Source organism: Phodopus roborovskii, unplaced genomic scaffold, assembly GCF_943737965.1.
Source record: "Phodopus roborovskii unplaced genomic scaffold, PHOROB, whole genome shotgun sequence".
NCBI classification, from domain to species: Eukaryota; Metazoa; Chordata; class Mammalia; order Rodentia; family Cricetidae; genus Phodopus; species Phodopus roborovskii.
In genome coordinates this window covers 304,494-331,831 of record NW_026125554.1, presented here as the reverse complement: position 1 = coordinate 331,831, position 27,338 = coordinate 304,494, and the positions used below count along the sequence as shown (strand labels likewise).

General features: G+C 46.2%; 1 protein-coding gene across 2 annotated transcripts; it reads right to left on the bottom strand.

Annotated features, from left to right (window-relative positions):
* Positions 1-20,870: 20,870 nt before the first annotated feature.
* On the bottom strand, positions 20,871-25,929 carry Sirt6 (sirtuin 6). 2 transcript variants are annotated; one of them, XM_051177303.1, is made up of 8 exons: positions 25,767-25,929; positions 24,859-24,986; positions 24,202-24,384; positions 23,575-23,634; positions 22,415-22,510; positions 22,262-22,342; positions 21,758-21,881; positions 20,871-21,671 (listed from the first exon to the last, which is right to left on the bottom strand). In XM_051177303.1, the coding sequence occupies exons 1-8, from the start codon at positions 25,830-25,832 to the stop codon at positions 21,405-21,407; spliced, it is 1,005 nt and encodes a 334-aa protein (XP_051033260.1). In that variant the 5' UTR covers positions 25,833-25,929; the 3' UTR covers positions 20,871-21,404. The 2 variants fall into 2 exon arrangements, with proteins under 2 accessions (XP_051033260.1, XP_051033261.1); XM_051177304.1 differs by having other exon boundaries at positions 25,787-25,917.
* Positions 25,930-27,338: the final 1,409 nt, after the last annotated feature.

Here is a 27,338-nt window from a genome sequence, read left to right as displayed (position 1 = left end):
CTAAAATTGTATCAATATAAAAATGTATTAAACATATGTAGAAACATACATACAATATGGCAAAATAATTTTAACTTAGTGTGCAAAAACATTGTAAACAGAAAGAGGAGCATATACAAATGACAAATATAATTTCAAGTTTGTATCTATATACAAATTATTTATACAGGAGTACAAAAATAAATTCTACATATGTATCAATACACGAGAATCTGAAATCAAGGTAAATTGTCTATAACAAATAGTTACTGAAATAGTTCACCAGTAGATACACTAACCTACCTATTATCCCATCCCATCCATTCCCCATTTTCTTTTCCAAAGGAGATTCCTGAGTCTAAATTTTATGCTTCATATCCAACCCTATTACAACTATAACCAACCCTTAACAGTTGACAATTAACCAGAACTTTGAGAAGAGACCCAAAAACCAAACCAGATTGTATATGTGGATCGTGTGAACCCAAAGCTTAACTGCACTATGGTCATATTACCCTCTGAGCATTCCCTACAGGAATTTTAATGCAGAGGGAAGATAGGATCGTAGAGTGGATCTTTTTACCACATAAACCAAGTTAAAAAATTAAAAAAAGAAAAGGTCTCTGAGTTGATTCTGAAAGGAAAATTGAGACTTTGTAAATTAGCATGAATAGATCAAGCAGAAATTATAATTGACAAGTTGTAGGCAGAAAGTAAACTTTAGCCAGGCTCAAGAAGTTCCACTAGGCCTGGTGCCCAGGCCTCTTTAGGTCCAACACACCACAGACTCTGCCTCAGTAAGTCAACCATTTACAACGCAAAGGCCTATAAAGGGATTGGATCCCTTTCTTCTGAGTCTTTTGACACCTTCTGGGTGAAAGGTTTCTGGATTGCACGCCAGGCAACCCTGGCCTGTTCTAGGGCAGAGAAAATCCCTCTCCCTCGACATTTTGGGACCCAACATGGGGCTTGAATAAGCTGCTAAGGACAGAGAAGCTGGCCACATGAAAGTACCCTCAGGGTAAGGGGACTTCGGGATCAGCAGGGCCATGGCAAACTTCCCATCTCAGGAGCAGTGGTAACAGCTATCAAAATGCCTGTCAAAAGGACACGCAGTGAGAGGGAAGGAAAACAGCTCTCAGAGATTTTTAGTATTAATTAAATGGCATTGCCATTGGTTTCAGGCTACTTCTCGTGTTCAGGTGAAACTGAAGGTAAGGAAACAAGTTATGGGAGCTTTGAGGAGAGCTCATCAGAAAGGAGAGCCCATACCATTAAAAATGTGGTCAATGCTCTGGAGCCATGACAGAGGGAGAAGTCGCTTAAAGCTGTATCTGAAGAAGAATAGGAAAGGAAAGGAAAGACACTCGGGCTAGAAATGGTCAATCAGAAGAGGAGAATGTTCCTTCACAGGTTGAGAGGACTCTGTTTCAGTAAAGGCGAGGAAAGCCAGACATGGAGGTGACTCACCTTCTTCACCAGATGAAGCAGATTTAGAAATTAGAAATGCCGAAAAGTTAACTGCACATTTAAAAATACAAGAGCTCCCCAGTAGAGAAAAGAGAAAGAAAGAAAATCTTCCCAATAGACAAGAGGGAAGGAAAGGACATAAAAGGAAATTTCTTGAAAGAAAAAGGAAAAATGTTTAACCAAGAAAAAGGATTTTCCCAGAAAAGTGGGGGGGGAGGGGACATTAACTCAAGGTCTAAAAATTAAAAGGCGCTTTAAAAGAAAGATAAAGGAAAGAAAAAAGCCTCTTCCAAGTAGAAATAGAGGAAGAAGAAAAGGCTCTTTCTGATTTAAGAAACTGAGGATAACGGAAACTCAGAGCTCGCTCTCTCTGGCTGCTCCCAGAGCAGCGGCATTCAAAGTACAAAGACTCAACAGTTCCTACAGCCCGAGTGAGCGCAGCCCAGAGCTTAGAATTCTGTTGTGTTTTCTTAATTTTGGTTTAAATGTTTTTTGTTTTTCCATCAGAGTGGGAATAACTCAATAATAAGGTCTCTTCATTGGAAATGTTTTTTTGTTTTTCCCTGATAGTGGGAATAACTCGTTATCAGTAGTCCCTTCATGGGAGAAACAAAGATTTAAAGTAAGCCCAGCATCTAGGAAAAACAACTGCAGTCAGGACATAAGGTGTTATGTCAATGCTATTTAAATTTCCAAAGTATCAGTCATTCGTTGTTTGGGAGACGTTCTCCTCTCTTGATTGTCTAATTGATGTCTAAATGAATGTTAATTTTTCATAATAAATGAACTAAAAGAGCAAAAATTCATGATTTTAAACTATATTATTGGGTATGATCTTGTCTGTTTATCACTACTGAAAATTTTGGTTTTTCTCTCTAAGTAGCTTTCTAAAAATTCATGGTTAAATTATATAAAAAATGTAACACCTGAAACAGATTGGGTTGTTAGGTTAGCAAATGTATGGCTACTAAGGTAAAAATTCATAAAGAATATTGTTTTACTGATAGAGACCTTAAGGAAGTGTCTCTCCGTCAAATGAAATACAGGTAAATTGTTTGATCCACAGTGTTAATAAATGGCAAGTTGCATTAACATGTTACTTGGGACCTATGAAAAAAGGGATCCTCTGTTTCAGATTCTATAAAAATGCTTCATGAATATTACCTAAAGTTACCTCTGCAAATCCTATAAAGGTTGTCTTTAATGCTTTTATAGATGGCTTATGTACAAAAGACTACACAGACAGCAGCTGGAGACAGCATGCATTGCTTAATTGTTACTGCCCCGGAGTTTTAAAGTTAAAACAGCTCCAATTATAGGATAGAATGTTTTGAAAATACTGGAAAAGAAGGTGTTTTAGCAATCTGTTATTAATGATGAGAGGCCAAAGCTAAAATTACAAGTAAATGGCATTGAGATTCAGGCCTACTAAAACTGATGCATCCGTAATTTTTCAAAATCCTAGAATCCCATTTGGCCTTTGCAAGAGGTCTCCACTCAGCTTTTAGACATTGAAACCTTATCTCAGGTGGAGAAAAACATCAAGTAGATTGAATGTATAAAACCTGAATAGACAGGAAAGGATATTAAAGCCTATCTGGGTAAATGGTCCTTAACAGTAGAGAAAATGCAGGTGCTTGAGGTACTCATAAAAGAATAGTTAGATGCTAAGTACACTGAGTAAACTACTAGCCCTTGGAATTCTTCTGTATTTGTAATAAAAAAGAATCTAAACAATGGAGAATATTCACTGATCTGAGAGCTATTAATAAGACAATTCAGCCTATGGGATCTTTACAGCCTGGGATCCCTTTACAAAAAGAGGGAAGAAAAAAATTGCTTTTACAGTGCCTATTTTTATAATAATACCTGTCAGGATTCAGGCATTATGCTGGCCTGCCCCTGTCACCTGGCAGAATGCATTCAGGCAATTCCCTGATCAGCTCAGGGTTCCATAGCTATGTAGTCTGCACGCAGGTGCAAAGGACCCTTTAAAAGGACCCCCACAACCACCGCCCACTTACATTCTCTTTCCCAATGTTCCCCTGGAGCAGACAGGACTTTTCCTGTCTTCCTGTCTCCCTCTTCTATCTTCTGTTTCTCTTTAACTCGTTTCTCTTTCCTTCCCTCTCTCCCTTCCCTTTCTAACAAAACTTCTCACTTAAGCTCTGACAGCCTGGCATGTTTGTCCTTCACCCGACATGGAATTTGCCAAGGTCCCCCACAAACTTTATCATAACAATGCCTCACCTGTAAAGAGATATCAATAAAAGTACTTCCTTTAAAAACTACTAAATAGCCGGGCATTGGTGGCACATGCTTTTCATCCCAGCACTCTGGAGGCAGAAGCAGGAGGATCTCTGTGAGCTCCAGACCAGCCTGGTCTACAGAGCTAATTCCAGGACAGGCTCAAAAGCTACACAGAGAAACCCTGCCTCAAAAAACAAACAACAACAAAACAAACAAACAAACAAAAAACTGATAAATAACCCAGCTTTGTAACAATATTTTGTAAATCCACCACTGGAAGTGATACATAAACAATTTCCTCAGTCTATTATTTATCATATTTAATTGGCTGCCTGTTGTGGTAACTCATTCAGCCAATAGTCTCAGGTACTGGCCCCTTCTGGTCAGGGTTTCAGGTGCTACTGTGGACTGGAGCATGCTCTCACTCTCTTGGGTAGTGGTTGTAGATCATATCACAGCTTCCAGCATTCTAGCAGAAGACCTGTTCGATTCCCTACCTTATTCTGTTATTTGTGAGTGATTCCCCAACAAATACCTGACTTCCCATTATCCAGGCTTTCATGGATTCTATTACAATTGTCCATTACATTTTGGCTCCTGACATGGCCTATTTCCCACAGCCAGCCTATAGCCACGGTGGCATCCACGGCGAGGCAGTGCACTCTGTGTGTGTGTGTGTGTGTGTGTGTGTGTGTGTGTGTGTCCCACACTAGTGACCCCCAGCTGCCAGCCTGGGACTCCATGGTTCCCCACCATGTGTTTGCTAGGTCAAACGGCCTGAGCCTGTGAGGCTTCATGCTGCCCCGGATTTCCCTTTATCTTTAACAAAAATTCATTCAGTATGGTTTTGTTTGAGTTTTTGCTTAGAATCCACAGGTTAAACAACATTGGGACAAGTCAGACCCTAGCGTCCCTGTGTCTGGACACCTCTGACACCTGCTGGCCAAACATCATCATTGCAACTTAAAGTCAATAAGCAAGCAGGCATGCATCCACACATCTCCTGCCAGGCTAGTTAAAATCCTCAGACACAAGGACAACCTTCCTAGGATTTTATTTGAGATGAATTACTGTATATGTTTGCATTTTAAGCTGACAAATAAATTAATTAATTAAAAAATTCTTACAGTCTTAACTACTCCCATACCAGTGGTGGATAATATCACCATCCAGAAATTTAAAACCTTTTCATTTCTGTCATGGATAGAATTTTAGAAGAGATATATGACCTACCTGGGACATATACACTCTTATCCATAGTTACTATTTGTGTGGTAATTCATATCATATCCTTAAAGAAATGGATTGATAATAGAGACAAGAAATCTTACAGACTTTACAGACTGGTAATGAGAACTTAGCTAAAAGAATTCATACCAGCCAGGCACTGGTGGCACACGCCTTTAATCCCAGCACTCGGGAGACAGAGGCAGGCGAATCTCTGTGAATTAGAGCCCAGCCTGGTCTACAGAGCTAGTTATAGGACAGGCTCCAAAACAATACAGAGGAACCCTGTCTCAAAACCCCAAAAACTTTAAAAAAAAAAAAAAAAAAAGAATTTATAACATTGCTATTTCCAAATTCATGATATGGAACATGGAAGTGAACTCTTAACAAGAAAAAGTCATCCATGCCAAAGAGTAATGTCAAGCTTTCAGATAGAACATACTTTTTGGAAGGCAATTTGCATGCCATCCAAATAATCTCTAAGGATGAGAAGTTATCATCCATGGACAAAATTAAATCCCTGAAATCACATGTGAATGATGAGAACAAGAAGCTGATTGATCTAATGAAATCTTTGAAAATGTTTACATTTCAAGAGGTACAAACTTGAGGTCTGGAGAGATGGCTTGGAAGTTAAGAGCACTGGCTGCTCTTCCAGGGGACCTGGGTTCAACTCCCATTATCCACATGGTGGCTGACAACCATCTATGAGCCCTGGTGCCCTCTTCTGACATCCAAGCATACATGCAGGCAGAACACTGTACATATATAATAAATAAATAAATGTTTTTAAAGAGGTACAAGCTCTACACAAAACAGTGGTAAATATATTGCAGACCTTAGAAGAACATGTTAAACCTGATAAACAAGGAGTTAAGATACATACAAAAGAGCATAGAAGGGATTTAACACTGCCAGTACCTTTCAGAGTAAGGTACTTACTCTGACTTACCAGAAGTTGTATCATCACCTGCTATGGTCTATCCTGTTACTATTTCTCAAAAGCTAGCAAATACTGCATATCTGGAAGGATATAGAGAATGCAAATGGAATCTTATACAGATGAAAGGTTTAAAAGATGTCAAGGAAGCAGTATGCATTCTCCATATGGGAGGTAGTTAGCAAAGATATGGACTTCAAGAAATAGAATATCTCCAAATGACTGGCTCCAAATAGTCTCATCAATGTTTGAACACAGTCTACAGCTTCAGTGCAAAACTTACTTTTTTATGTTTTATTTCTTTTCTTGTTTTACATATCGATCCCAGTTCCCTTTCCCTCCCTCCTTCCTTCTTTCCCTCCATCCCATTCCCCCTGACCACCCTCCCATCCCATTCCCCCCCACACTCCACAGGGAGGGTAGTGTCTTCCAGAATGGGTCAACAAAATCTGTCAAGTCATTTGGAGTAGGGACTAGGCCCTCCCTCCTGCCTCTAGGTTAAGGGAGTATCCCTCCACGGGGAATGTGCTCCCAAAGTCCTTTCTTGCACCAGGGTTACATCCTGGTTCCACTGTCAAGAGATCCCTTAGACTGCCCAGGCCTTCTGACTGAGATCCATGTTCAGGGGGTCTGAGTCAGTCCCATGCTGGATTCCCAGCTATCAGTCTGGAGGTCCATTAGCTCCTCCATGTTCAGGTCAGCCGTCTCTATGTGTTTCTGTAGCCTGGTCTTGTCCTCCCTCTCTGCATCTGGATTCCAGCTTAGCTCAGTGTTTAGCTTTGGATGTCTGCTTCTGTTTCCATCAGCTACTAGATGAAGGCTCTATGATGGTAGATAAGTTAGTCATCAATCTCATTATCAGGGAAAGGCATTTAAGGTAGCCTTTCCACTGTTGCTCAAATTGTTAGTTGGGGTCAGTCTTGTAGGTCTCTGAACATTTCTCTAGAGTCAGTTTTCTCTTCAAACCTATAATGGCTCCCTCTTTTATGGTATATATCTCTCTCTCTTTTTCTCTTGTCTATTCCTCCCCTGACTCAATCTTCCTAGTCCCACGTGCAAAACTTATTGGAGGGAGGAAGCTAAGGCCCTTGAACATCAAGGCAGAATCAGAGGTTATGAGGCTTCCCAAGATCAAATTCTTGGTGAGGGCTGTTACGCTAATGTAGATATTCAAGCTACATACAATGAACACATCTACATCTTATCCCTATACCATACAGAAACCTTGAATACTTGGGACAAGATTCAAGAACCAGGGAAAAGAATTGAGTCATGTACTAAGGTTATAAAAGGTTCAAAACAACCCTTTAGTGACATTTTGCAAAGATTGACTAAGGCTATACAAACAGGGGTAGCAGATCCAGTGGCTAGATGAGTATTCATTGAATCTCTGGCCTTTGAAAATGCTAATTAAGAATACAAAAATTACTTGGGCCCTTAAAGAATGGATCCTGCACATAGGCAGCATTGAGGCTTGGGTAGGAGAAGCAAACTCCAAAGGTATGAAGAGGCATCAAAATACCAAATGTTCTAATTGTGGTAGAATGGACCATCTGAGAAATTGTAAACAGGGCATTCCTAGAAATAATGTTTCTACTGTAGAAGATGTAGCAAAGGCAGACATTGAACCAACAAATGTAGATCAACAAGAGACAACCAAGACAACACTTTACCATTGAAAACTCCTTGGACGGGGGCGGGGGGGGGGCCTTCATGAAGGTCCTCATGGTGAACGTGGTCCAGTCATTCCAAGTCACTGTGGAGGACATTCCTTCCCAGAAAAATTAGGAAATCTGGTGCCAATTGTAAAAAAAAAAACCATACTGCTCTGGATGATAATATAGCTTTGAAGGATGAATTAAAAATTCCAGAAGGAAACAGAAAATGTGTATTTTGACAGACTTCTATAAATGATCAAAGACCAAAGCTAAGAATACTAATAAATAATGTCATAATTGAAGGATTATTGGACATAGGTATGGATGTGACCAGAATTACTCCAGAATGTTGGCATCCGAATTGGCCTCTTCAGGAGGTAGATGTTCATTTCTTAGGGATTGGAACCCTATCTCAAGTAAAACAAAACAGGAGTTGAGTTGAATGTATAGGGCCAGAGGACAAGGGAAGGCTGAGGTCACTATATGTGGCTAATATAGCAGTGAATCTGTGGTGTTGTGATCTGTTGCAGGGATTGAATACCCAGATTAACATTCCTCCAGTCTCAGAAACGAACCATAAACCAACTCATGTTTATGGGAAAAATATTGTAAGGCACTATACAAAATAAACACCAAATAGTCAGGCTGTACCAAAAACAGAATACAACAAGTGCTGAACTTACTGAGGGACCAAAAGCCCTACCCTTAAAATGGCTAATTGACAAACCTGTCTGGGGCAATGTCTTATAACTTCAGAGAAGGTAGAGGCTCTAGAGCAGTTGGTACAGAAACAGCTAAATGCTGGACATATTGAAGAATCTACCAGCCCTTGGAATTTGCCTCTGTTATTAAAAAGAAATCTGGAAAATGGAGAATGCTGATAGACCTAAGAGCCATAAATTAAGTAGTTCAGCCAATGGCCTCTCTACAGCCTGGAATGTCCTTGCCTTCTCTGATACCTAAAGAATGACCTATTATAGTTATTGATTTAAAAGACCACTTCTTCACTATACCTTTACAAGAAAAAGATAGGGGAAAATTTGCCTTCACGGTGCCTATTCATAATATCAATGGAAAGTCCTCCCACAGGGAATGTTAACTAGCCCCACTCTGTGCTAATATTTTGTACAGTAGCCATTGGAAATAATACATACACAATTTTCTCTGTCTGCATTACATGGATGACATTTTACTATTGATTCAAATGTAAATAATTTATAAAGAATGTATGAAGAAGTGAAGAAAACTTTGCTTTGTTAGGGATTACAAATTGCTTCTGAAAAATACAGAGGAAAGTTTATTACTTATTTAGGCTATAAAATAGGTTTATAAAAACTTAGATCCCAGAAGGTGCAAATTAGTGGTTAAGGGCACTGGCTGCTCTTCGATAGGTCATGAGTTCAATTCCCAGCAACCACATGATGGCTCACAACCATCTGTAATGAGATTTGGTGACCTCTTCTGGCCTACAGGCATATATATGCAGGCAGATCGTTTGTATACATAGTAAAAAAACAAGAAACAAAACAAACAAACAAACAAAAAGTAAAACAAAGGGGAGAATCCCTGCCACCACATGATCAGCTAAAAAAGGCATTGTTTACCCTAAATATTTTAATTTTTTCTAAAGAACATAAGTGCTTCACCCAGAGAACTGTGCCTGTTTCCCTCAAGAGATGCTGCTCTTCCTGATATTCGTGATGTTCACCTCGTTCAGCGATGGAGAATTTGGAAACCCACATGACGCCAGAACTATCCTGGCCAATCGGATGGGGAAACCCTGTGACTGCCAGGGTGGAACATACTTCGTATCGTATCGCTCTTTAGTGGAAAGGCCGTCCATCGGGTAGATTGTGGTACTAAGACAGCCGTCAATGTAATTGACCTCTGGGTCCCTCGTTTCTTCATCTAACAAATGGGTATGCATAAAGAAGCTCGAGATTATCCCCCAGGTTGATGGGAAGCCAGGGCCCTGTCCTTGCACTGTTTTCTATCAAACGATGCATTCAGCCTGCTATGGCATTGCCCAAATGTGCACCCTTAAGACTTACTGGACCGGGGTCTGAAATAGAGAGACCTCTAGAGGTGAATGTGTTTGGATTGTAAGAGATGGAGGGCGTGCCCCCCCCCCCCCCCCCCCCCCCGCTTTGGGGCAGTGGGTGAAACTGTCTGCTGGAAACTTGTTCCCCCTATTGGTTATTCAGATAGAGGGGAAGTTCAAGATGAGTTAGAGAACAAGTTGATAAAAAGAACAACTTGGTTTGGCCCAGTACCCAGAGCTTAATTATCACCCCATTGCTCTCCCTGAAAATTGGGGTGATTTGGTTCTCGACCCCCATACCGAGTCCGTTCTACAAATGGTCTTTGCCTTATTGAATTAAACGACTGCCTCCCTTGTGGAGAATTGCCTGCTTTGCCTCCAAGGTGGAGTTCCCCGGCCACTTCCAGTGGTTATAAATGATACAGCTACAGATGCTCAGGCTACCCTAAAGAATTGCTCAGCCACGTTCTGCATCCCTATCCATCTCCTCTCAATGTCTCCTTCTGGAGCATGCGTTTGGGCCCCGCTTTCCCCTAATAACTCCAGCATAGATGTGGGGTGCATTTATTCCTCCTCCTGTGACTCGTATACTACTGAGCCAATGCTCAATGCTGCCCACCCTCTGGGATGGTCTATGTTGGTGGAGGTGGGATGACTATGACTTCCTGTCCACTGATTGGACTGGCCTTTGTGCCCCAGCCACCTTGATCCCAGATGTGCATCATTACTGGAGATGAGGCTCTCCCTCTTTTGATTATATCGGAGGGAGACTTGAGAGAGCTATACAAATAATACTCTGGACTACTCTGAGAGTCTGTCTTAAAAAAGGCAGGTGTGTGTGTGTGTGTGTGTGTGTGTGTGTGTGTGTGTGTGTTCAGGAGAGATAGCCCAGCAGTTAAGAATATTTGTTGCATTTGCAGAGGACCTGGTTAAGACCCCAGCACCACATGGAGGCTCTCAAACATAACTCAAGTTCCAGGGGATCTGATGCCCTCTCCTGACCTCTGTTGGTACTGCAGTCACATGGTGCATAGACATACACTTTTGTTTGTTTTGATTTTTTGAGACATGATTTCTCTGTGTAGCTTTGGAGCCTGTCCAGGAACTCGCTCTGTACACCAGGCTGGCCTCAAACTCACAGAGATCCACCTATCTCTGCCTCTTGAGTGCTGGGATTAAAAGTGTATACCACTATTGCCTGGCAAAAATAATTTTTTTAGAGTTCACAATTCATGTCTTAGACTTGAGGTAATCTCTTACCTGTGAGTCAATTAAAAATCAAACTACACATTTGCAACAGACACTGACACAGAAGAAATATTCTTATTCCAGGAGGGATAAATGGGGTCACAGCTAAGAATAATTAGACCAAAAAAGACAGGAACCCAGCAGGACAACCCTCCTCCCCATAATTCCATGTCTGCAACCTGGAACTCAGACAGAATCATTTTGGCTCAAAAATGGTCAGATGGATTGAATGAGTATGGCTTCCATAGACTCATATGTTTAAATGCTTAGTGGAACTGTTTAGGAAGGATTAGGGGTGTGGCCTTTTGGAGGGGATGTGACTTTGCTGGAGAGGTGTGGTCTTTCTGGAGTGGGTGTGACCTTGTTAGAAGGGGTGGGCTTTGAGGTTTCAGAAGCCCCCCACCAGGCCTAGCCTCCCTCTTTCCCTCTCCCCTCTCCTCCCCCTCCCCTCCCCCTTCTCCCTTTCCCTCTCTCTGCCTGCTGCCTGTGGATAGGGATGTGAAGCTCTCAGCTACTGCTCCAGTGCTATGCCTCTCTATTTTCTGCCATGACAATCCCAGACTAACCCTCTGAAACTGTAAGTCAACCCCAATTAAATGCTTCCTTTGTAAGACTTGCTGAGGTTGCTGCATGGTAGTGGCACACACCTTTAATCCCAGTACTCGGGAGGCAGAGGCAGGAGGATCTTTGTGAGTTTAAGGCCAGCCTGGTCTACAGAGTGAGTTCCAGGACTATAAGGAGTATGTTTTCCCCGTCACTGGTCTTATCTCGCCGCCACGCCAGCCCCAAATAACACACCGAGACTCTGTATTTGATATAATGCTGTTGGCCAGGTACTAGTTTCTTATCGGCTAGCTCCGTCTTAAGTATTAACCCATTTCTGTTGATCTACGTATTTCCACGTGCTTTCATCTTACTGGGGAGTGGGGCCGGCGTCTGGTCTCCCCAGTCTCCCTATCTTGACTCCTCCCTCCTACTTCCTCTTTCCTCCTTGTCTCCTAGTCCCGCCCATCTTGCTTTCCTATTGGCCAACAGTGTTTTATTCATTAACCAGAATGAGAAACATATTTACAGAATGAGAAACATATTTACAGAATGACATCTATCACAGGACAGGCTCCAAAGTTACACAGAGAAGGCCTGTCTCAAAACAAACAAACAAACAAATACCCCTCAAAAACAGAGTTGCTGTGGTCATGATGTCTCCCCACAGCAGTAGAACACTGACTGAGATGTGGTCCCACCCTCCACAATGCACTTGACCTGGTCCAGCTCTATTCATGTTTGTAGATCTCCTGGGATCTTGAGTATGACTTAAATATTTCACCTTCAAAGCTTCACACAGTGGCCTCTCAGGGCCTCCCTTCAAGGATTCAGACCCTGCCACAGATGGCTGGCCTTGGCCACTCTCTGAAGCCGTGAAGTCCCGTTGAGGCCTTCGTTCAACCATGCATCTTTCTGTACCTCTAAGAGTCCGTGCCATGTGAACAATGCTGGCATCCTGGGGTGGAGCCTGCCTTGACCCCCTACTGCAGATGCAGTGAGCTCTCTTGGTGACTGAATATGAACTGGCTTTTCCTGACAGCTGGTTTTGTAGGAACACTTCTAGAAGCATCCTTAGTTCAGGTCTTCTCCTCTCAAGAGAATTTGCATTTTTATGATTTAGGTGTAAGGAATCTTTCTCTGTACCCCCAGCCAGTTCCAAAATAATGACACAGAGACTTATATTAATTATGAAAGCTTAGCCTATAGCTTAGGCTTGTTCCTCAATAGCTCTTACAACTTAAACTAATCCAGTTTTATTAACCTATGTTCCGTCGAGTGGCTTGTTACCTCATCTCTCCATACTGTCCATGCTGCTTTCTCTGCATCTGGCTGGAAACTCAGCCTTCTTCCCAGAGTTCTCTCTCTTTCCTGAAGTTCCGCCTATACCGCCTGCATAGCTCTTGTCTGATCAGCTTTTTATTAGTAGTCACAGCAATACATTTTACACAGCATGCAAACATCCCACAACAGTGAGGGAGGGCCCTTGATGAGCAGGATGTTTCCTGCAGGACACTTTTCTTCATGTCCCAATGAAGAGGGTGTGAAGGGCATTTCCCTTAAACCCCAGTGAGTGGATGATAGCACCTGGGCTCCCTGCCCAGCTCCACAGGAACTAGGCATGATGGTGCACACCTGCCATCCCAGCCCTGGAGGGAAGGAGATAGGAAAATCAGTGGTCCTAAGTCAGCCTTGTTTACAGTGAGTTTGAGGCCATTCTGGCTACATGAGACTGTGTTTAAGGTTATTGTTGTGTTCTGTTTTCATCGCTCTCTCTATCTTACTTCTTTGAGTTGGGGTCTCTCAATGAAACCAGATCCCCTGTCAACACTTTCAAGGCTGGAATTGAAGGTAGGCTATCTTACCATATGCGATTTATGTATATTCCAGGTAAGTGAATGCTAGTCCTTTGCTTGTGGATTAAGGATTTTAACTGTTGAGCTCTTAAGGTATAAATATTATATTTATATAACAATTTATAGGATTAATATATATGTTCTTTTTGTTTGTTAGTTTTTTTTGTTGTTGTTGTTTTGAAAGAACAGGGGTTCTCTGTGGCTTTGGAAGCTGTCCTGGAACTTGCTCTTGTAGATGAGGCTGGCCTCCAACTCACAGAGATCTGCCTGCCTCTGCCTCCTGAATGCTGGGATTAAAGGTGTGCACCACCACTGCCCAGCAAGATATATATATGTATGTATGTATGTATGTATTTTAAAGTTTTTTGTTAAGATGTTAATGGTCTTATAGAGTACTAACTAATTCTAGAAAAAGGTTTCATCTACTTTCCTGTACATGATTTCTTGTTTGATTCTCATTAGTTTTCTATAGTGAACCATAACAATGCCTAACAGTGTGACCTTTGAAGTCTCCAAAAGGAGGAAGGGGCCCCACAATTTCACCAGGACTATGACAACACCATTTAGCCGAACAACTCCAACTAAAGATCAGCTTTGGACTACAAACTGCTCAGCACAATTTTAAGGTGACCAGCTGAGATGACCCAGCCTCACACGCTACTCTGGTCAGGACTTCAGACAAGCCCTGCACTTTCCTGTTATGTAGATAATACAGCTTTACAGTTAACTTTTCTTTTCAAGATCCCCTAAAGATGCCATTGCCCCCAGACAGCAGGAAGTAACTTTAAGAACAAGATGCCCACATTCCCAAGAGTTGGAATGGGTGGTTTTTCGTCACTCATTGGGTTATGGATATTTGTCATTTTTTAGGGAGATTGGTTACATCGGGAAGAAAGTTGAACAAAGGGGATTAGATTCAAGGTTCTTGTTTTGAAAAAAAAGGGGGGATAGAGATATAATAGGTTAAAAGCATAGATTATTGAATCTACTCTAAAAAAAAAGGGACGATATAGATACGATAAGATAAAAAATGTACATTATTACATCTACTTTTAAAAAGCAACTACTAGTTTTAAATATTTTACATTGGATTGGTCTTTTGTATATCATATAGAAATATTGTACATTAATACAAATTTGAAATTAATTGGTTAATTGCTGTATATATGTCTCTAATATTGTTCAAGGTATTGTACCTATACAGCTCATTTAACAATGTAATACAAATTTATAGTCCTTGAAAGTTATTATTATCAACCATATGGAATTATAAGAAATGTGGGCTAATAATTAATCAACTATTATAATCAAACTTGTAGTCATATTAAGTAATGTCTTCAAGGTAAAACAGAGATATATTCTAGAAAGACAGGTCATCTTCAGATACTTCAGAGATCTACAGAATATGGCATTTAAGATGTTTTAATGACTTTTTTTTTTATGACAATGAGACATGTCTACTCCTGGCAGCACCAATCTACTTCAGAGAGATGATGGGCATCAAAGAAACTCCATATGGAGTTTACTTTCTTTGTGGCAAAAGTTAGCCACTGGGCAAGAAAGTGTCCTTGCTTCAACTGCTGCCCAAATCGGACATGCAGGATACAAAAGAGAGTGACGGCAAACCTCACCAAGACAAGGCAGAGCAGCTCTTCAAAAATCCTACTTCACAGAAAAGTTTGTCAGAGATGCTAGGCTTATAGGCCAAAGATGGATGCCCCAATGTTGCAGAGGAACCTTGGGTGACTGTCCAGGCAGCCAGCTCTTTTTTTCATTTCTCACATTATTTTGGAAGTTGCTTGTTTGCACTTCCTATTTATTCAGTTAATATTATTTTCTTCTTGGGTCTCTGAGGGAGTTGAAGACTAGAGAGTATAGTTATAATAAATTTCATTGTTTGCCAGACTCAGAAAAGAAATTCACTAAAGAAATGTAAAGTATATAAAGTTGAGAGACACAAAAGGATACTTTGATAGTGCAAATTAGAATAGAAAAATAATTATGTATAAAACTTTGAATTCACCAAGATAGAATAGATAATGGAGATATTTTCTCTGGATTTTTCAAATGCAAATGGACAAGATATTTTCCCTGAATTTGTCACATGCAAATAGAGTAGATATTGTTGATATAATTATTACCTGTATATATTGTATATATATGTACTTATTGTATATAGTTTTTATTATACTAGTTGTAGCCTTCTCTTATTATACTAGACAAAAAGGGGACTTGTGGTGATATTTATGATTTATTAAAGCTTGCCTGAGGATTCAGAAAGCAAAGCCAGGCACAAACTATAGAGGTCAGGCATTGAATTTACACATCTATAATCCCAGCAGCCATAGAGCTAGGCAGTGTTGGTACAAATCTTTAATCTCAGGACTCAGGATTAACAGATAGACCAATCTCTGTTAGTTCAAGGCTACACTTACTACACGAAATTGATACAGTCCTAAAAGAAACAACTCACACAAAGGTGATCTCAGCACTTGGGATCACACACCTTTAATCCTAGCACTACAGAAGTGAAGACAAGAGTGATGTGTGGGCAGAGGAGGAGATAGGAATTGAGGCTTTTGCCTCTGAGGACTCTTGGAGACAGGTTTGCAGGGTGGTGTCCTGCCTGAGGGCAGAGAAAGGCTCCCTTCCCACTGGCTGGTTCCCGGGGTCATCAGGGATGACCCCACAGTGGCAGGGCCCATGCAGGTCAAACAATGCCTCATAGGTCGATGCTTTTAAGTTTGTGTCAAGTTGACAAAAACAGCCCCCCCAAAAAAACCCGAGTCATCACACCAAACCAAACAGCAAATGTGGGTACAGGACAGGACCATTCACACATCTGTCTGCTTTTCAAGTTTTGCATAATTCAGACTTTCTGACACCTCATAACTGAAAACTTTCTTCAGTTATTCTAATTTATTTTAATAAATAAGATAATTCCATCAGGAAAGGTAGAAGATGTGATGGACGGGCTCCCACATTTGCTACACTGAGTTCATGAAAATCTCAAGCTGAATGAATGTCCAAACACTAAGAGATATTTCCTAATATCCACTGGATAGAAACTGAGCTATTTCAGTCAGGGGGTCACTAAAGGAACACAACTGGTGTGTATGGTGTGTGTGTGTGTGTGAGCGCGTGCGCACATACATGAGCACTAAGTCATCTCTAAGAAAGTGCCACCACCAAAGTGTCTCGGGAGACACTGAGACACTGGTCATGGAGGCTGGAGCCTTACTGTCACAGCATGTCACAATAGCCATCTCACTGGGGACAACCAGCGGGGTTATTGAGTCCACAAGGTGGGCTGTCTCCATAGTTCCAATCTGGTACCAGAAGGTTTCTGGAGAGCCACGGTCCCTATTCCATTATGAATGCTTGGGGATACTGGTCCTGCCATCAGCAAAGGAACCCACAGTAGCATTGGTGGGCAGGGCAACCTGGCAGCCAGAGGAAGGCCACGTGAGTAGAAGGTGAGATAATATCCCCATGACCAACTCTATATCTGGACTGCTACCAATGGCATGGACCTTTCCAGGCCAGTCAAGCAGCTGGGGCAACTCTCTCTCTCTCTCCCTCTCTCTCTCTAAGATTTTATTATATACACAATATTATGCCTATATGTATCCCTGCGTGCCAGAAGAGGGCACCAGATCTCATTGTAGGTATTGAACTCTGGAGGAGCAGCCAGTACTCAGCCTCTGAGCATCTCGGCAGCCCTGGGGCAGCTCTTTAGGTGCCCTCCTCACGTGATTCTAATTTGTGACAGGTCGACATCAAATGAAGCATGATTCGAGCCTCGCTGAATTTAAAAGCCCATGTCAGAGGCTGCAGTGATGATGGCTCAGGTGGAAGAGAGCTTGCTCCATGATCATGAGATCCCAGAACTCAAGGGAAAGCTGGCTTTCTGGTGCTGCCTACAACCCTGGTTCTGAGTGGGCAGTGGCTTTGGGGTAATTGGATTTGCTTCTGGCCTTGTTGAGAAACACATGAGGCCTAGGTGAAGGGAGAGAGTTGGTCTAAAAGGAATAGATATGGACCCTGATACCCCCTTCTAGTCTCTGCATTTGTCAACAGGTGCATGGCTCTATACATGTATGAGCACATCTGCACATACAAGCCTGTGCATACACTCTTACCCATGAATGCAGCCCACTGGTTGTTTAGCACATACAAAGCCCTAGGTTCCATCCCCAGCACAACACACACACACACACACACACACACACACACACACACACACACACAAAGTGCACAGGCATCACCACATTTGCAACTTTCATGGGATTGCTTCTCTGGTGTCCGGTTGCCTGTGGAATACTGTACATGAGTCCCTTAGTAGGGTGACCCACACTGCATGCCTGTTACTTTTTACAATCTTTTGTCCTTTTTTTGTGGTTGCTTTGTTTTTTGAGACAGTTTCTTTATGTAGTAGCCCTGGCTGTCCTGGAAATAGATCTGTAGACCAAGTTGGCCTTGAAGCCTTGAACTCAGAGATTCGCCTGCCTCTGCCTCCCAAGCACTGGGATTAAAGGCGTGTGCTACCACTGCCAGGTTCACGGTGCAGTTGGGATTTTCTTTGGGCCACCAACCAGCTCCCAAATAAAGACATGACAACTTATTTTTAACTATGACAGCTTGAACCTAGCTTTGGCTTGTTCCACTAGCTCTTTTACCTTAATTTAATTGGTTTCTATTCATCTATGTTTTGCCTCATGGCTTTTTACCTTTCATTCTGTATGTCCTACTGTCCTGCTTTCTCTTTGTCTGGCCCCTGGCCTCTTTTTCTTTCTTTTTGAACCTAAATTCCTCCACCTACTTACTGTCCCTGTCTTGAAGTCCCACCTAAACCACCTCCATTGAAATTGGCCATTCAGCTTTTTGTTAGACCAATCAGGTGCCTTAGGCAGGCAAGGTAAAACAGCAGCACATCTTTACACAATTAAACAAATGCAACACATCTTTGCATAATTAAACAAATATTCTGCAACACATGTCTTTGTAAGGGGAACAACTGAAGGCTTGGCCATACTGCCAGCCTCAATAGGCCTTCTCTCCTATAAGCTCTCTTGTGTGAACACAAAGACAATGTCCATCCCACATCCCTTACATTCATAGGGTTTCTCCACAGAGAGATGCTGTGAGAGTTCATGCCAATGAAGGATGCTCACGTGTGGAATCTCTGCAATGTGTGCACTTGTTAGTGTAAGCATATGTGGAAGCCAAATGCTTTCCTGCCCAGTTCATATTTAGGTGGTGGATTCACAGGAACCATACTTACATGTTCTTGGGAGTCAACAAGCTGAAGGTTTTCCCACACAGTGTATACACTTACAGGGCTTCTCTGTGGTATGATCTCTTGTGTGTGTGTGTGTGTGTGTGTTTTTTTTTTTGGGGGGGGTTCGAGACAGGGTTTCTCTGTATTGCTTTGGAGGTTTCCCTGGAACTCGCTCTGGAGACCAGGCTGGCCTCAAACTCACAGAGATCCACCTGCGTCTGCCTCCCAAATGCTGGGATTAAAGGAGTGCACCACTAACACCCAGGCTCTTGTGCTTTTTTAAGGATACTGGCACTCACACATTGATGACATTCACAGAGCTACTTACTCTCCTTTATGGGCCTTCATGTGCACCAGAAGGGGTGAGAGATGCCTGAAGGCACATCCCTTACAGCTCACATCCATAGGGTTTCTCAGGGGTCCTTTCCTGTGTCGGAAAAGACTGAAGATGAATGCAGGCTTTCCCATACTGTTGACATTCACAGAATCTCTCTTGGTTCCATGTCTTCAGAAAGCTAAGGGATGGCTGATGGCCCCTTACACTCCTTACATAGATGGCTCCAGTGGGTGACATCATGTATTTGGAGTTTCTCTCCAGTGCAGACAGACACCTGTAAGCCTGATCTCAGTCCTGGCATTGGATGGCTGTGTCCAGGGTGAACCGTGAGGGATAAACATTGTATGGAGACTTTGCTGGGTTCAAACTGTGTCTTTCAAGGTGGAGATGGGGGACTTCCTGGTCCAGATGAAGATTTGGAAGTGTATAAAGATGCCTCCATGTTGAACATTTCTGTGGTGTCTTTCCACCAGACAAGTGGTGGAAAGTGGAGGGTGGGGGTGGGGATAGAGCAGGGTCCATTGGTACTCCCAGGGCAGCATTCACGATCCCCCACCTTGAACTTGACTGGACCGAGCTGGTGATGCCTATGCTTCTTATTGGCCAAGTGCCCAGTTTCCTGCTCCCCTGATTAACTTTATAACATTGCATACAGTGACTGCGGGTCACTGGTTGGTTTTCCAGGCTCAGCCCCTAAAGACTGAGAGCTGTAGTGGGATGGAACCCCTGACCAGGTATCAGGGAGACAGATGGAGACAGCAAGAGATGGGAGAGAAAGAGAGCCATAGCAAGCTCACACATAACGACACAGAGACCTTTATTAAGTATAAAAGCTCAGTCTTAGCTAAGGCTTGTCCCACTAGTTCTTATAACTTAAATTAACCCATTTATATTAGTGTTTCACCTTGAGGCTTTTCCCCTTTTTCATTCTGTATGTCCAACTCCCTCCATGTCTTGGTGTCTGATGTGTGCCTAAGTTCATCTCCTACTTCTCTCTCTGCCTGGAAGCCGGCCTACTGTCTAGGGTCATTCAGCTCTTTATTAAACCAATCACAGCAATATATTTCACACAGTGTAAAAACATACAACAGAAAGTCGGGGGTGGGGTGGGATGGGGACACGGACACAAGGAGACAGTGGGAAAGCCTGAGTGTCCTCACTTCCGACCTTGACACAGCGTCAAGCTGGGCACAGTGGCTGTGTTGACCAAGCAGATGCCTATGAGCTGCTGGGACATGGGTCAGTGTAAGCATGAGAACCTGAGCTCAAATGCCCAGAACATATAAAAAAATGGCAGGGCATAAGGACCACGCCTTTGACCTCTGTGAGCTCCAGGTCAGCCAGGGATACTTACCAAGACCCTGTCTCAAAAGAACAGTGTATTAGGGGCAGGGAGCTGGGGAGACGATCCAGTGGACCGGGGTTTGAGTCCCAGCACCCACATGGAAGCTCACAACCATCCGAGCTCCAGTTCCTGGGGATCTGACACCCTCTGCAGTTATCAGGCAGCCATGTGCCAGGGAAGTGGAGACATGGAGATACCTGGGGCTCGAGGGCCAGCCTAGCCTAACGGGAAAGCTCCAGGCTCAGTGAGACCCTGTCTCAAAAAATCAAGTATGCATGGGCAAGAGACTTCTAGGAGACCTGTCCCCAGGCCTCAAGGTGGTCAGGAGGACAGTTGCAGAGGGACCGGTGTTTCAGGGATGGTCGACTCCATGGATTTGGCCATGTTGGGGTGGGGTGACTCCAGAAAGATCTAACTTTTTGGGACAGAGTTTCATGTAGTCTGGGCTGGCTGGGGATTCTAACACATTCGGGCAAATAAAGGAGACTGGCGGCTAGTAAGAGGGCTCAGTTGGGAAAGGTACTTGCAGCCAAGCCCGATGGCTAAGTTACATTCTGGGGAGCCGTATGGTGGAAAGAGAGAACTGACTCCTTCAAGTCATCCTGTCACCTCCACACATGAACCTAATACTGTACACACATAAATGTACATGTGCACACACAAAGGAAATAAGTAAATGTAATAAAATAAATTAAAAAAAAAAGAAAGGAATTCCATGTTTATTGCATTGGGGGTTTCCAGAAGCCTGGGGCCCTTAGTGTAGATGGGTTCCTGGTGGCTCTGGATCAAGGGGTGGCAGGTGGAGTGTGTGGCTACCGCTTGGGCACATCCTGAGTCACAAGTGGGGTGTGGCAGGTAGATAGGCACGTGAATCCTCGGCCCTGGGACACAGCCTCTCCCAGTGTCCCGAGATTCCCGGGAGGGACGCGGACAAGGGATACAGTGAGACTCCCAAGGAGCTGTGCTGGGCCTGGTGGCATCCGCTAGCCACCCTTGCCACTGTGGAGGCTGAGGAGAGCAGGGCGCAAGCTCTATGCCAGCTTGGGCTACAGCTGTGAGTTCAAGACCAGCCTGAGCGACTTAGGAAACCCAGATTTCAAGGAAACTTCTGAAAAAGGCGGGGTGTGGTGTGTGCAAGCCCAGGCTCAGTCCTCAGCATACAAAAACAAAACAAAAAATCCTAACGTGTGTGGTTCCTACAAGTACCCCTCCCACCCCACACACCCCGGTCAGCTGGGGGCAGCCTCGGTCTTTACTCTTTTGGGGGGCCTGTGGGGTACAGAGCTGTTGGGCTCTGGCTTACACGCAACGTGCACTGAGCCATTGAGATGTGCAGGGGGCTCAGTCTTGGGTGCAGCTGGGCGTGGCAAGGGTGGCAGGGCCTTGTCCAGCACGCAAGGTCCATCCCAGGTGGGGATCTCCAGCCCCAGATGCTTCATGAGCTTGCTCATCACCTCATCCACGTAGCCATGGATGCGTAGGTCAGCCTGACGGTCCTGCCAGAGTGATGGACAGTCAGGCCGGGGCAGGGGATATAGTAGGGAATACAGGGCCACAGGGCAGGGCACTGGCACATACATACATGTTTTGTCGGCTGTAGATTGACAATGACCAGACGGCCTCCCCGGCGCTTAGTGGCAAGGGGCAGGTTTCCACTGGGGCGGATCTGCAGCGAGGTGCCCAGGGTGACTGACAGGTCTGCGGTCCTGGGAGCAGGAAGCAATGAGGGGCTGGGGGCGTGGTCTGGGTGGAGTCCCACCTAGAATCCCCTAGTGAGGGGCTGGGGGTGTAGTCAGGGTGAAGCCCGGCCTAGAATCCCCCAGTGAGAGGCCGGCTCTGTGCTTGTTTAGTGTACCAAGGCCCAGTATTCTCCCCAGTACCACAGAAACCCTGAAAACAAGAAACCAAACAAAGCTTCCAATCATCCCTGTGTTCCAGGTTCTCCTCTGCACCTATCCTGCCCAAGGGTGTGTGTGCTGCAGAGGACATTCTACTGTCCCACCCAGGAGTCCTGACTTTCTGTGGGTCTGTCCCATGCCTGTACAGCTGTCCCCACCCTTGCCACCCGGGGAGCACAGGATCACACCTGCTGGCCTCGTCAGCGAGCATCAGGTCCCGTTCAGGCAGTGCATCCTCCCAGTCCAGAATGGTGTCCCTCAGCTCCCCCCTGCAGCAGGTCAGGGAAGGGAGTTAGGGCCATCACCTCCTGACAGGGACAGGTGTGAGCAAAGTCACTCACCTACAGGCCCTTAGTCCCCTTGCCTTGGCCACTGTGCAGAGCCGGCCTGTGGCCTTGAGGCCCATGGTGCCCACGACTGTGTCTCTCACGTACTGCCTGTATAAGGGGGAAGAATGGAGACGTGCCTAGTCTAGTGTTCTTTCAAGGATCCGGGGGTGGTGTAACCAGTGTATTGGCGTACACAGCAAGACAATTGGCCGAGGGCTAGAAGGACAGACGGCTCAGTCTGGAAAGTGCTTGCCATGTAATCATGAGTTTGAGTCACCAGAACCTATGTAACACAGAGCACATTTACCACCCCAGAGCTGGGGGTGCTGAGACGGCGACCCCAGGGGTTTCCTGGTCACTCAGCAAAACCAGCAAGTAACAGGTTCTGAGAGACTGTGCCTCAGAGTACAAGGAGAGGGACTGAGTTAAGACACCCGATGCTGGGGCTGCAGAGACGGCTCACCAGTTAAGAGCACAGGCTGCTCTTCCAGAGGTCCTGAGTTCAATTCCCAGCACCCACAGAAGGCTCACAACCTTCTGTAATGAGATCTTATGCCCTCTTCTGGCATAAAGGATATATATATATATATATGCAGAACACTCATATATTAAGTAAATAAATCCTTAAAAAAAAAATCCCAAACAACCAACCACCAAACCCTCCAACAATACCAAAAAGACACTTGATGCCTCTGCCATCCACCCTGGGGGGGGGCTGGGAGGAAGGCAACTAAGCCAAACATGATGGCTCATACCTGTGATCTCAGCACCTGGGCAACTTAAAGAGGGGATCAGGGGCCAAAGCTCAGGGGTACAGCTCTTGCTTAATACCCCGAGGATCTGTGTAAAGCAATGGTATCGTTCAGCTTGGAGCCATAGTGGGGGTGGGGGATGGGGATGGGGGCTAGGGGGCCAGGGAGAAGCCCTCACTTCCAAGGGCTTGTCCTGTGTCACCCCATTTCGTAGCTTCTTGCTTGGGGGACTGTGAAAGAAGGGTTTACCTCCTCATAGTTCCTCTTCCTCTGTTTTTATCTGACTGCAGCTGGGAACAGGGAGGAACAGGGATACTTCCCAGCTTTCCCTAAGGCTATTTTAGGGCCCCTTAGCTGGCTCAGGGGGGGTCCTGGGAGAGCCCTGCCTCACCCCTCCTGATCGTCACATGTGACACTCACATCTTACACTTGGGACATTCCTCCACAAACATGTTTCCGTGGAGCTCAGCCAGCTTGTCCCTGCAAAAGAGAATGTGAGTCAGGACCCTTCCTAAAACACGAGGCTTGAGCCAGCTGCTCAGCCTGCCTCCTCCAAAGTCTTCCTAGGCTGCTCACCCGCAGGGTCAAGGCAGAGGAATTGTGATAGGCGGAGCTGATCCTGTCTCTGCAAACACACAAATACCTGCTCCCCACGACAAAAATCTGTTGGCCAGATGGATGATGGTGGCACAGGCCATTAATCCCACTTGGGAGGCAGAGGTAGGCAGATGTGTGAGTTTGAGGCCAGCCTAGTTTACAAAGCTAGTTTCAGGACAGCCAGGGCCACACAGAGAAACTCTGTCATGAAAAACCATCAACCAAACAAAACAAAACAATCTGTTGGCCTTAGAGTGCCCGCCTAGATGCCACCAGTGTGGGGCTGGCGGAGTGGCTCAAGGTGGAGTCGTGCCTGCAGTCCCCAGCAGTGATCAAGTGCTGGCCTGCTGAAGGCTCCGAGTTAAAATGCCCTGAGCTCAGGCACCCTGATTCCCGGGGAAGGAAGGGGTGTAGCTGAGCCCCACATCCCTTGGCCCACTGCCATCTGACCTGGGGAAGCCTGAGCGCACATGCAGCCCATCTACATTCTGGCTGACCAGGAAGCTGAGGAAGCCCACACGTTCCAGCTGCACCAGGGCCATGTGGGTCTTCGAGGGCCGGGCGCTCTCGAAGGTGGTGTCAAACTTGGGGGCCAGGCCACGCTCTTCCATGGTCCACACGCCATGGGGGCCTCTGAGGACAGCAAGCAGAGAGAGGATGAGAAATCGGCACTGAGAACAAAAAATTCATTTTCCAGTCCACAGGCTCCTCCTGTTAACCCAAGCCAGTCCACACTGGGGGTGCTGGGGTCCCAATGGCCCTCAGCCCTGAGTTGTTTAGCCTGTCAGGGAGACACAGGCAGCCAGGTAAGCAAGGGCCTGAGAGTTCATTGGGGCTGAGGTCCATTTCCCAGAATACTGTGCAGTGTTACTGTGCTCCTGCAAACTCCAGTGACTGGGTGGCCAAGCCACATCAAGGCTACACTTCCCAGCATCCCTTGCAGTTACTAACTACATCACCTGCCTAAGTTCTGGCTGTCGGGCATGTGAAGTGCTTGCTGGGCCTTCCAGAGACCAGAGAAACGGAAAGGTGGCCCTCCCACCTCACCTTGGACCCCAGAGGCACCAGCAAGAGCCCTGCCTCAGTTTCTCCTCCTTGTTCACAGACCTGAAGTCGGGGATGCCGGAGGCGGTGCTGATGCCGGCGCCCGTGTGGAAAACCACGCTGGAGGACTGCCACATCAGCCGTGCCAGCTCCCATACCTTGCGCTCCAGCTCCTCAGGGGGGTCGAAGATCTGTGGGGGTCAGAGGGCATAAGGTGTCAGCACGTGCCTCTCACGGACAGGCTCCTGCGGGTCAGTGTGGCCTCTCTCCTCGCCCCCACCCAGGGCCTTTGATGTGCTGAGCCCTCTTCCTGGGTGCTGTCCAGTAGGCACCCACTCTCCTTCACTCCCTTCAGGTTGTGGCTCCCATGACATCCAGTGACGTCACCCGGACCCTGACTTTAGATAACCCCTGTCTCTAAATCAAGATGCAGCCAGATATGTCTACAGGCTCCATTAACATAAGACAAGCTGGGCGTGGTGGTGCACACCTGCCATCCCAGCACTCGGGAGGCAGAGGCAGGAGGATCTCTGTGAGTTCGAGGCCAGCCTGGGCTACAAAGAGACTTCTCTCCCACTCCCACCCAACCCAACAAAGGCTGATGGCCCCACCCTCGGGGTCCTTCCGACCCCACCTCATCGAGGTGTGCCTGGCTTACAGGGGTGGGGTACAGGGGCGAACTCCAGGAGGCGGTGCCGGCTTTTCGTCCCGCAGACCCGTGTCGCTTCCCGCCACCCTGGAATTAAAGCGCCCACTCCCCGGGCTGGCGATTGGGTCTCGTTCCTATTAGCCCCTCACTGCTTCCCAGACCTGGGCGCCCCTGTGTCACCCAGGACTTCCCGCCCCCTCCTTTCCGGGAAGTCCTTCCCATTATCTATCTGTGTTTCTTGCTGTTCCCACAATGTCCGCTCCTCCGGGCCCCCCCTCCCCCGTCTGGGGTCATTCGGGGACCCGGACACCGCGGCCCTCACCTCGGGCAGCCCACACTTGCCCTTATCCGCGTATGGCGACAGCCCGGCTGCATAATTCACCGACATCGTCGCCGACACCGCCGCAAGGGAACAATAAAGTTTCCCTTGTTGATCCGCTTCCGCCGGAAATGGGGAAGGGACGGCCGGGAAAGAGGAGCCACCTTCCCTAGATACGTGAGGATGTGGGAGGCTTAGTTGCGGAGGAAGCGTTCTCCTCTGAGCGCCTGTGCCGCGCTGACGCCGCGGGCGCCATCTTTAGTGCTGGCAGAGACTACCGGTGTGGCTCGCGTGCGTTCCGGGATGCAGACTGTCCCGGGTCGGGAAGTTGATGGGGCAGCTCGCAGGAGCCGAGTTCCAGCCCAGCCTGGCTGCGTAGTGAGGCCCTATTTCAAAAAAGCGACAAAACCAGCAGCAAAACCCATTAAAAAAACCCCTGGGTCTCTCGCTCAGTGGGCAGAGCCCCGCCCCTCGTGCACACAGCCGCGGTGGGAGTTCGAAGCTGGTCTAGAGTTCGCGAGACCCTAGGGCTGCCTTTGAGACTCTGCTGTGTGGCTGTCAGTTCTATCTGCTCCTCTCTGGGCCACAGGATAGAATGAGTGGGAACTTTAGGTTCGTAGGCAGATTCCCCCCCGGACCCTCTGCCAACATTTTCTCGACTTTGCTTCTGGGGTGCTTCTCCTGGGATAGCACAGAGCATCAGGGTCAGGCCCCCAGAACGCAGCGAGTTCCACATGTTACACAGAGGTGCCCAGAGATGCAGAGAGAGATGTCACAAGGACCTCCTGTGATCGCCTTCCCGTGGCCATACGGTGGGAGGCACCATCTAACCCTGTGCCTGATGGTGGTCACAGACAGGACCAGGCCATGGTGATGGTGACTCCCGGGGCCCTGGTGAAAGGCAGCAAGTGAAGGCCTCCTGGAGGCGGCAGCGCACAGGCCAGAGGGAGAGGCAGTCCTTGGGCTGGCCAATAGCAGCTCTTCTCTCTCGGCTCATCCTGTCCCCTGGGAGGGTGCCCCTCCAACCTGATCAGGTGTCACCCCGACTCTTGCTGCTGGCAGCTCGCACTTGGAGCTGGTAACCAGAGAGGCTGTGGTGCACACAGGGCTCTGGCCTGGAGACGCCTGAGGTAGGGGGGATGAGACTGGCCAGGGCAGACACTGGCCTGGGTCCCAAGGAAAGGAAGGTCTGGGAACTGACACTGCTCCAGGGCGTCAGGGAGGGGGCTGTTTGCAACACCCCGAACACATGCACCCGCACACTCATGACAGGCACACGAGTCCCACTCCACAGCCGGGGACCTCGCTCAATGTGCAGCCTTCTCCCTGAACCACTGTGGGAACCCACCTGTCGCTAGGCCTCTGCTGCGGTCACCTCTTCCAGGAGGTAGACCTCTAAATCCACAGGCCTTCCCTGCCTGCCCCCATGCCGCGATTTCATCCTGACTGGCAACCTGTGGACGACTCTCCTGGGTTAATCATTCTTGGGTGTGACTGAACTTTATAATTAGGGGTGAGGGTGAACTGTCACACTGAGTAGTAGAGGGGGAAGGAAAGATGTACAGGTGGGTGGAT

Excerpts from the sequence above, each read along its gene's own strand:
- Sirt6 (XM_051177303.1), bottom strand. The coding sequence starts at position 25,832 with ATGTCGGTGAATTATGCAGCCGGGCTGTCGCCATACGCGGATAAGGGC. Across the intron at positions 24,385-24,858 it reads TCCGGCATCCCCGACTTCAG|AGGCCCCCATGGCGTGTGGA; the intron begins GTCTGTGAACAA and ends TGCTGTCCTCAG. Across the intron at positions 21,672-21,757 it reads ATCTACAGCCGACAAAACAT|GACCGTCAGGCTGACCTACG; the intron begins GTATGTATGTGC and ends TCACTCTGGCAG.